This window comes from Eimeria maxima, genomic scaffold, assembly GCF_000499605.1.
Source record: "Eimeria maxima Weybridge genomic scaffold, Emw_scaff235, whole genome shotgun sequence".
Classification (NCBI taxonomy): Eukaryota; Apicomplexa; class Conoidasida; order Eucoccidiorida; family Eimeriidae; genus Eimeria; species Eimeria maxima.
The window spans coordinates 1-9936 of NW_013565209.1; the positions used below are offsets into that span (position 1 = coordinate 1).

At 54.9% G+C, this 9936-nt stretch overlaps 2 protein-coding genes across 2 annotated transcripts; both read left to right on the forward strand.

The window, feature by feature from the left end:
- Positions 1-103: 103 nt before the first annotated feature.
- EMWEY_00023380 (hypothetical protein) lies at positions 104-1850 on the forward strand (the record flags this gene model as incomplete). Its single annotated transcript, XM_013480792.1, has 4 exons — positions 104-231; positions 361-884; positions 1311-1433; positions 1805-1850. Coding segments are annotated over 4 exons (821 nt in total), but the record flags the coding sequence as incomplete, so codon positions are not given.
- Positions 1851-3686: 1836 nt separating this feature from the next.
- Positions 3687-9883, forward strand: EMWEY_00023390 (hypothetical protein, conserved; the record flags this gene model as incomplete). The annotated part of the gene is made up of 3 exons (XM_013480793.1): positions 3687-4796; positions 4950-9579; positions 9699-9883. The coding sequence occupies 3 exons, from the start codon at positions 3687-3689 to the stop codon at positions 9881-9883; spliced, it is 5925 nt and encodes a 1974-aa protein (XP_013336247.1).
- Positions 9884-9936: the final 53 nt, after the last annotated feature.

Here is a 9936-nt window from a genome sequence, read left to right on the forward strand (position 1 = left end):
CTTGTTAGGAGCGCAACCCAGCAGCCCGCAGCTCGCAGCCGCAGTACCATGCTCTCCACAGTTCGCCTACAGCCTCTTTGGGGCAACCTATGGGCTGTTACAGGTCCTTCTCTCTTGGCTATCTTCTCGGTCAACCTCAGGTTCCTACATCATCCACCAGCGGAGGTGGAAGGCCAGATTGGCACCAGAGACCCTCCGCTGCGCCTACTATGGAACATGCCCTCCATCCCGGTAATACATGCTGTTAACGAGAGCCTCAACTCCCTACGGACTGTCCATCCACTACTATCGCCTTGCCATTCTGCTTTCGTGAGGCACTCATTGATTTCTTTTCATTGTGGTGCATTGCGTCTTCTGCAGCGCGTGAACGGGATGACCCTAGAACTCGCAGATGTGTGGTTGACGGGATGCACCTACACCCGCCTGGCTCCGCCACATCTAAGTTCAGTCATTGGCACGGACCCGATAATTCAGGCTTTACAGATGATGCCTTTTGGCGAAGTGGCAAGGTCTCTAGAGGCCAAGATGCAGCGGCTGTTGTTGCTTTCTGCAGCAGACAATTCGTTACTGTTGCTGCAGTGGAGGGAAAGTGGTTCCGACCTGATTACCGGATCGGGGAATCTTGTGCTCTTAGATCAGACGCGCTTGCCCTTTCCTGTGTTGCAGTTTCTTCGGCAAGAACCGGAAGCGCCGCTTATGGCCGACTGTCAGGGAAATAATATTCGGGAGCGTACATGCCGAGTTTTACGGGCGTTTCCGTGGGAAGGGGATCTACTAGTTTCGAAGGCGGCGCTTGACGATCAAGATAGCAAGGGGATTGATTGCAGCGACAGCACAACTGCTTCCAGCAGGAGTTCAAAATCCTGGAGTAGCCAAGTACAGAGGTATGGCCTACAACGGCATACATGCAATAAAGCTAAGGGAAGAAGCGTCGGCTCACTTATACGAGACTTTCCTTCTTATGGCATTGCCATCGTTCTGACAAACGGTAGAGGGATCTTGCATGCTCTGGACGACCAGTTTGCGCAACAGCAACAACGGGATACATGCTTACAAAGGAGTCAGATATTGGCGGTATCCACATCTCCTGCCTTTTCTGGCCTCGTGATTTCTCTGGTAAGGACAAATTCTACTTTCTCGCACTATAATACCGTGTGTGAGTAGCGTCCATGTGTGTGTAGTCACCTACACTGCAATGCAGCTTTTGCTTTGCTCCACTCTTTCAGAGACGCTGCCGTGATGGACATCTGAGGATCTGTCTTGAAGACAACGAAGGCAGTGTTCATTTTAGTGGAGAGATTGACTTGCAGGATCCTCCGGGAAGTGAATCCATCTGTCAGGGGAGCCGGATCCATATTGGGTCCTCCTGAGTTGGGGGAGGGGGGAGGGAGGGCCCTTGTGAACGTCCATGCCATCATCTGTCTGCCAAATCAGTATGGTATTTCTGTTGTTTAGTGCATCTAAGCGGTAGCATAGTTTTGAATTCTATCCATTATGCTGCGTACTTAACTCTCACTCACGTCGACTGTCTCTTCTCCACCGTCTCTTAGAGGCAGTTCCATTTCCTCCCCGTTATGAACTGCCTGAAATGTTCCCTTGTAGAGGCTGCAGTGTACGACCCACGAACGAGTGTGGTAAACACGTTTGGACCAACTTGACACCGTCGTCGTCTGCCGATAGATAGTTAAGTATTTTGGCCCCAGTTGCAGCTGACAATAGTTCTTGGATAAGAGCAAGGACTCCGTTAGACTACCCCATCATACGGCAGTCTTAGTTCATATGTTGAGGGTGGGCTTGCATGCAGGAGAGGCAACAGCAACTTGAAGCATACAGGATTTCATGTAGACTGAAAATCTAGGATTTGCCTGTCAATATTGTTAACCAAACTACATGAGTAGTTTTTTCGGAAGACTGTTGCAGTGGAGCGGCCGAAACGATTTGTGTGTGGTAGTTTGCATCTGAGAGTACTTTCATACCAGTGAGTGTTACTAAGCATCGCAGTAAGGTATCTTTGCCACACAGCTCCAAAAGCTTGAACAACAGCACCTCGGAACATTGCACGGGTTCTCTGTGAAATGTGGAGAATACTGCTACCATTGGTCCGATATACCTCATGTATTGGATTTACCACGTGCAGCAAGAATATCTTCAACTGCTCTGGTGAGTCTGCTTTTTCTCAGGAGGCAGAAGGCAGCCTCCCCGTAGTAAAGCATGCCGGTTGACTGAGAGGCATAGTGAAAGTACCCCGCTGCGGAAGGATGATCGGCTTCCGCACACAATCACACGCACTCAACAACTTTCGTACTCCCATAGCAGCAACATTTCCTTAGCGAGGGCAGAAATCAACGAGGCAAATTAGTGCCACCGCTGCAACAGGCCGCTTGTACATTCCGAGCGTTTGTGGTCTAGTGGTAGAATACCTCGTTGCCATCGAGGTGACCCGGGTTCGATTCCCGGCAGACGCACTTTTTACCCACACTTGTTGTACTATCTTTTATGGGCGCTGTGTGATACAAAAGCCTCAGAACACGCATTTCTGCAGAAAAAGAACTGAGAAACAACGGTTACAGGTCTGAACCCCCCGATTCATAATAGCCACTAGTCAACTCCTGAGTCCCATAAAGGGATCAGCGCACTAGCGCCTCATGGATCGCTGTTCTGCATCTTATGTCCGTACCGGAAGACTCTCAAATTCATCTTTAGAAGGGCAAATGCATACCACTGCTGAGGGAGCATCCATGGAGAAGCGTCAGATTGAACACTACCCGACCGAGGAAATTCCTACATTGTCTGTGCGACAGACCACGCTATGCCATCAGCAAGAAACCGCAAAAGCCGACGAAACAAGCACAAAGACTCCATAAAATGCTGATGAGTCTCTCCTCCCCTCGTAAGCCTCATCCCCCTTCGGAAAGGGCGAAACGGCCTAAACAATGCGGGAGCACGCAAGGAGAGGAACTTGCGGCGAGGGCCGCAGGTTCTACTTTTCGTCTAGCTGGCTCTGTTGCAAATTTGTACATCGAAGTGCTGTGTAACCTCACGTGTGAGGGTTCAACACGCAAGCTGCGCGACAACTGCACATGCTCTGTGGCATATCGTGACCATGGTAGTGTTTTGCGGCCACGCATCATTGCCTAAACTGCATCCTCCATCATTCAGATCAGCAAATACACACCAACACAAATCCTGCGGTTAACGATGGAGAACTGTAGATGCTCCACTGACTCCTTTGTATGCGAGCGTTGCAGGCATATGCTAGCTGTTGCGGTGCAACCAATACTCCCTCTTCCATCTTTAGCTTCCAAGACTCGCCTTTATTCAGATATCTTCTTACTGATTTTATGGACTCTTAGGATATTTTGGCGTTATTGACACACTTTACTTTATAGGGAAGCGAGATGGGCCGCAGGGCCTCCCAGCACCTCGGGCTTACACACCAGAACAACAGGCATTGGGGGGGCCTTAACGAACTGCCTCCCACTTTTCGTGCAACCGTCAATTATCGTTTTTCCGTAGTTATCGACGGTCAATATAAAACATATGTGGAGAGGGGGCCCTTGCTAAGGCAGTGGGTGGTTGGGCCCCCCGCCAGGTGGTTGGTGCATGGGGTTCTGTGTGGTCTTGCTAATGGGGCAACGCTGCAGTAGCTGCAGCATCCCCAGAGGTCTGTGGATCCAGGCGACGCGATGGGCATTCATTCCCCGGAAGCGAACGTACACTCTGAGAAGAGGCGCGCACATGACCTTCTGAAGCTGCAAGTTCGCGAACGATTACTAGAGCAGCAGCAGCAGGAACAGCAACAAGAGCCACTCGATGGGAGGCAACAGGAGAAGCAGACTGCAGAGGAGAAGCAGGCGAACGAACTGCTTAGCGATGCAAAGACACATGCTGTTGCTCTGGCCCGACCCATCCCTCCTCGGCAGCAGCAGCAAAGCAGCAAGAACACCCGTGAGCAGACACACCATCAGGGCCAGTACAATGACCACGAACAGCTCGAGCTAGAGAGCGAGAAGGAGTGGCTTGTTGAACAGGAAACGGTGGCCTTCGTCGACGACTCGACAAGCAACAGCAGCAACCGCAACAGATGCGACGCAACCTGCGGTAGCAGTAGCTTTACAGAGACTAGCTGCACAACTGCAGTTCTACAGCGTCGAAGGGGCTTACCGGCATCCAGATCCGCTACGGAGGCAGCAGCAGCAGCCTCAGCACCGACAGCGGCAATTACTGAAGAAGCAAAAACGGCTCGCTCCCCAGAAGCAAAGAAGAGGCGAAGGGGGAAGCAAAATGCCCCTCAGGCTTCACGTTCTGCTGCTGCTGAAGGGGGGCGTTCAGCAGCAGCAACTGCCGCTGCTAGCGATGACTTTAGCGTGATTGAGGTGTTCGCCTTCTCCAACCATCAGGAACTGCGACGGCAACTTCATCCACAACAGCAGAAGAAACAACAGAATAGAGGAAGGAGGAAACAGGCGGGATCAGACGATATAGTTTATTTCCCAGCGTCGCCGAACCCAGGAAAGCCCGATGCAGCAGCAGCATCGCCAAACAATCATTCAGGCTCACCTGCCACCTGTAATACTGTAACGTTGACGAAGGTGAAGACGAGAAAGCCGGCAGCAGCACCAGCAGCAACAGAAGCAGCAGCAACAGACGCAGAAGGTCGTAAGAGCAAGAGACGCAATGCAACCGCAGGTGCAGCAATAGGGAAGAAAGCTGGGGACTCGCCGCTGCGGCTAAAAGGCAGGAAGCATTCAGCAGAATCAGCGCCTCAGACACCTTTGCTGCTGCGGAGGCCTCAGGTAAGGGGAGCAGTAGTAGCAGAACCAGTGGCTGATGGTGGAAGGGTTGGCTCTGTTGTTGTATGATACGGATGCCGCTGCTGCTGGATCTCGATTCGTTGCCTTCCTATGCCTGTGCAACGCTTTCTGCTGCTTTTGTTGCGGCTGCTGCAGGATCCTGTAGAGTTAGCGGAGTTCTCACAGCGAGTACGCCAGAGACTGCTTTTGGTTGAGCAGCAGCTTCGGCGACTTCAGCAGGAACAACAGTACCTGCTCGCTGCTTTGTGGGATTTGGGGCCTGCAGCCGCTGCTGCCGCTGCTGGCACTGCACGTGAGGCATTTCCAGCACTACAACAGCGGCCTCGTGTGTCTGAGCAGCTTCTGGAACTGGAGCGCCTTGAAGAGCCGCGTTTTCACCAGAAGGAAGAGGAAGGGGAAGTGGTGCTACAGTCAGCTGGAGATCAGCAGCAGCAGCAACAGGATGCATCACACAAGCTTGCAGAGCCCAGTAGTAGCAGCAAGTTGCTCTGCCAATCACTGTCGGAACAGCAGCTGCAGCAGCAGTGGCAGCAGCTACAGTTCCAGCAGCAGCAGCTGAAGCTCCAGCAGCAGCACGTACTGTTGCAGCAGCAGCTGCTTGCTGCTGCGTTGCTGACGGACTGGGAGAATGCCATTCCTAGAGGAGCAACGGCAGCATTGGCAGCAGCAGCAACAGCAGCAAATCCTCCAGCTGAAGAAGCATCCGCAGCAACAACCAAGTCGCCAGTGAGATCGGAAGCACCCCTTGCAGTAGCAGCTGTCGCAGTTAGATATGCAGCGAAGGACCTGCCACAGGTAGCAGCAGGAGCATCAACAGCACCACTCGCCGATGCTCGGCTATCTGTCCCTCTCGCAACAGAATGCGCCTCCCCTGGTTCAGCAAGAGCAGATGCTGCTCCAGCAAGTAATGAAAGTTTAAGATCAAGCCGCGGAGGTTCCCCAGAATCAGCGGGAACCAACATACCTGCAGCAACAGCAGCAGCTGATGCACACGTTGCTGCTCATCCGAGTACAACACTGTCAACAGGAGGAGAAGCGGAGGCTGCCGCTGCAGTCGCGGAGCCTGCTGTTGCTGGAGTGAAGGCCTGGCTTTCAGCAGCTGCAGGAGCAACAGCAGAGGAAAGGACGCAGCAGCCGATAGAGGGATCGGAGGCCCCTCCAGCAGAGAGGCAGCAGCAGCACATGCAGAGAGAACCACGTATATTATCACTTTGGAACATAGCTAGAGCCTACAGCTCCTCCCTGCTCTGCGAGCCCTCAGTAAGGGCGGCGACAGATGCTGCAAATGCACTGTCTGCTGGGACCCCTGCTGCTAATTCATCTACTACTACTGGTGCTGCAGGCGCAGCAGTGGTAAAAGAGGCAGCAACAGACATATCCTCCGCAGTCCGAGGGGCCTTAAAATTCTCAAATCTGCTGCGTCCCCGGCTTCCTGTTGCGCCAGATCCCGATGCTGCTGGTTCGGCAGCTGCCGATCCTGCTGCATCTGCGTCACCTCTCCTTGGTAGTGGAGCTGCAGCGCCATGCGAAGGACGCCAAGCAGCAGCAGCAGCAGACGCGGCAGCAGGATGTAGCGGGGCCACCTCGCAAATATTGCTGCGAGCGGCGCGGTCCCCAACTGCAGCGCGCAGTGCCTTACCAGTTGCGGCTCGTGCTCGATGCATGGCTGCGCTGCCTTTAGTTGCTGCAGAAGCAGCAGAAGATGAACAGTATATGTGTGTGGGCGGCCCAGGGGATTCAGAAGACTCAGCAACTGGAGCACTCCTTCCAGCAGCCACTCCAGCAGAAACTGCAGGTGCAGAACCAACATTAGATGCTGCAGCTGATCCATCGGAAGCAAGCATAACGGCATCATGGGGCGAGGCGCCTGCGCCTCCCCCGACTGCAGCAACATTGCCACCAGCAGCTAAGCGAGAAGAGGAAGTGAGAATACCTGAGATGGTGTCTTCCCCAGCAGGTACAGCAGCATCTACTGCTGCTGCTGAGTCTCCCAGCAATCACTGCAACAGTAGTAGAGCAGACGAACTTTCTCGTTCATTTACCGGTGCGGATACTAGCTCTGCAGCAGCTGGTAAAGCAGCCGCTGCAGCCTCGATGGCAGAGGAGGAGATGGCAGCTGCAGCAGCAGCAGAAGCAGCGTGGGTAGCTGCCGGGAAAACAGACTGCGTGGGGAGCTGGTCCCTGCTGCTGCCTCCATCGTTCGGCTGCATTTTCCCAGAACCATTGAAGCAGCTGCTATTCGTGCAGCAACAACAACCGCAGCAGATCCGAGAGGCGCTTACTCGGCTACGAAGACAGCGCGTGAGGAACAAGCTTCAGCTTCAGCAGCTGCAACAGCAGCTGCAGCAAGAGCCGCAGCGACCGCAAAAGCAGCAGCAACAACAGGTTGAGCAGCAGCAGCATCAACAGCAACAGGTTCGGCAGCAACACCAGCGGCTGCAAGCCCTGAATGAGGGTCTGTCTTTCCTTGATGCCTTTCTCGTTGCAGCTCTGCGATGCGGTGAGGAGGGTAGCAGCTGCCGCTGCTCCTCAGAGGCCTGCAATCGCAGGGGCAGGGGCCAGCATGCCCACCACCAGCAACAGCAGGAACAACAGCAAGAGCAACAGCAGCAGCCACAGAACCAGCAGCCAGGTCAAGTGCACCGCTCGAGGCTGCAAGGGGATCCACTGTTGCAGCAGACCCTACTGCGGGGAGAGGCTGCACACTGTCGTGGGCAGCAACAGCAGCAACACCAGCCGCAGCGGCAGCAGCCTTCAGAGGAACCGCTGAAGCGTGCAGAGTCTCAACAACAGGAGGCTGAAGAACACCTGCAGCCACCGGAGCAGCAGCACCAGGGAACGCAGCAACCAGTGGAGACGGAAATGTACCAGCAGCAGGAGCAGCAACAGCAGACAGAATCTATCGTGCCACACCCAGCTGAACAGCACAACCAGCTGCTGTTGCAACACGAGCAGCAACCAGAGCAGCTGAGACGGCATCCGCAGCAACGGTTGGGGGAGGCCATCTTAGGAGCGCAACAACAGCACGAGCAGCAACAACGGGACGCAATGGCATACGAAACGGAACGCGCAGAAGAGCAGCAAATGCCACAGCAGGAACAAGCAGAACAGCCTAGTCCGCACACGGGGCAACCGAAAGTTGGAGCCACCGGAGGTGGAGCCACCCGAGGCCAGGAGGAGGAGGAGCTGCAGAGCGGAGTGGAGCAGGTGCAGCAGCAACAGGAAGAGCAGCAAATGCAGCAGGAGCCAGAAGAAATATCAGTTGAGGATGCACGTTCCTCTGCCGACACGCGGTCTCCTCGTGGCTTCGCATACAGCCCAGGGATGTGCATGTACACTCCAGATAGTTGCCCGGGTTCCCCCTTGAGCTGCGTATACACCCCAGGGAATCTTGCCGAAGCAGCGTCTGTGTCCCAGGAGGAACAGCTTGAAGAGCATCATGGGCAGCAGCCATTGCAGCAAGGACAACGTGAGCAGGAGCTGCCGTTCTCAACTGACGACGGCTGTGTGTTTGCGTCAGCACAGAGCCCACCGTCCAGCAGCAGCAGCAGCAGCACGCGTCACGGGACTTCGCACTCAGGCGGCCGCCACAAGAGAAAAAACCAAGAGGCAATTGAGCTGGTACAGCTCTCCAGCGATAGCAGCAGCGACAGGACAAGCTGCAGCAGCCAAAGTGACTCAGATGGAGGCTTGCAGCTACTGGATTCCCCCTGTCCCACGGCTTTGGGGGAGTCAGCTCACGAGGAAGGGACAGCAACGGAGACAGTAGTGGAGACCAGAGAACCGGAAACGAGAGCAGCAGAGACGAGCGAAACAGTAACTGCAGCAGCAACGACAGCAACAGCAGCAGCACCACAAACAGGTGCTACTTCTGCAACGGGGACAGCAGGCACAGCAGAAGCTGCGACTGTCTCGAACGAGGCCTTCAGTGTGGCAGTAGCAGCAGCAAGGGAAACGACACCAACAAAAACGGCAGTACCATCAGCTGCTGCTGGGAGAGAAGGCCCAGCTGCAGTGGCTTCGAAATTGAGCGGTGTATCGACGACAGAAGCAGCAGAGCCACCCGCAGCAGCAGCAATAAGCGAGCAGCATTTGCTGCTGCGCATCGACTGGGCCAAGATGGAAGCCAACTGTCTCCACAGATGGCTGTCGTTCTTTGGGCTGAAGGTTGGGGGTCTTTCACAGCAACAGGCTGTTTCTATTCTGCAACAGATATGCCGCTACCTCGTGACAGGCACACCAAACGCCTTGTCTGCTGCTGATGCTGATGTACCGGCTGCTGCTGGTGCTGAACACACAAAAAAGCCTGGGCAGCAGCCTGCTGTGGTAGCTGCCGAGACGCAATGGCAGCAGCAGGTACCAGATCCAGAAGCATCAGATCCAGCAACTTCAGCAGCCGTGGCTGCTGCCGAAGGGCCTGCTACTCAGGCTAGCAGACGGCAGAAGAGGCAGCGGCGAGGCAGCGGGAGCACTGCGAACGATCCCATTGCTGCTGCAGGTGTGTGTACTGCTTGCCCTTGTGCTGCTGATTCTACGTCTGCTGCGAGAGCGCTCGTGCCAGTGGACTCCGTGGGCACAGCAGCAGCAGAGGCTGCCCCATCTCAATTGTGTTCTCAGCGGCAGCAGCAGGGGCGGCAAAAACGAACAGCAACAGCAGCAGAGATTCGGGCGGCGCTTATGCGTGAGGATGACGCCTTCGGCGTGTACGATCGACTACTCGCAATGGAGCCTGTTACACTTTCAGAGATAGAGGAATCCCTGAAGGGTAAGGGTTGGGACGCAAAATCCATTGCCGGTTCTTACTGCTTTTTCTGGTGCATTGCTGCTGGGACTAGTGCTGCTGCATCATATGCTGCTGCTTCTGCGGCTGTATGTTTGCTGCAGCTGCCCAGGTGACAGCGACGCGGCAGAGCCTACAGACCTTCTTGCGGCGAGCAGCTGTCATGATCGCCAACCCGTGGAGGCCGCAGCAACGGGGCCGCGGGGGCTCTTCGAAGCTCACCACCAAAGACGTACTTCTGACACCAGATAATTGCAGCGGCAGCAATATGGAAGATAACGGAAGATAACGGTACGTAGGCGACGGTGCACGCATGCATGAGGACATCCTCTCCCCTCCCGT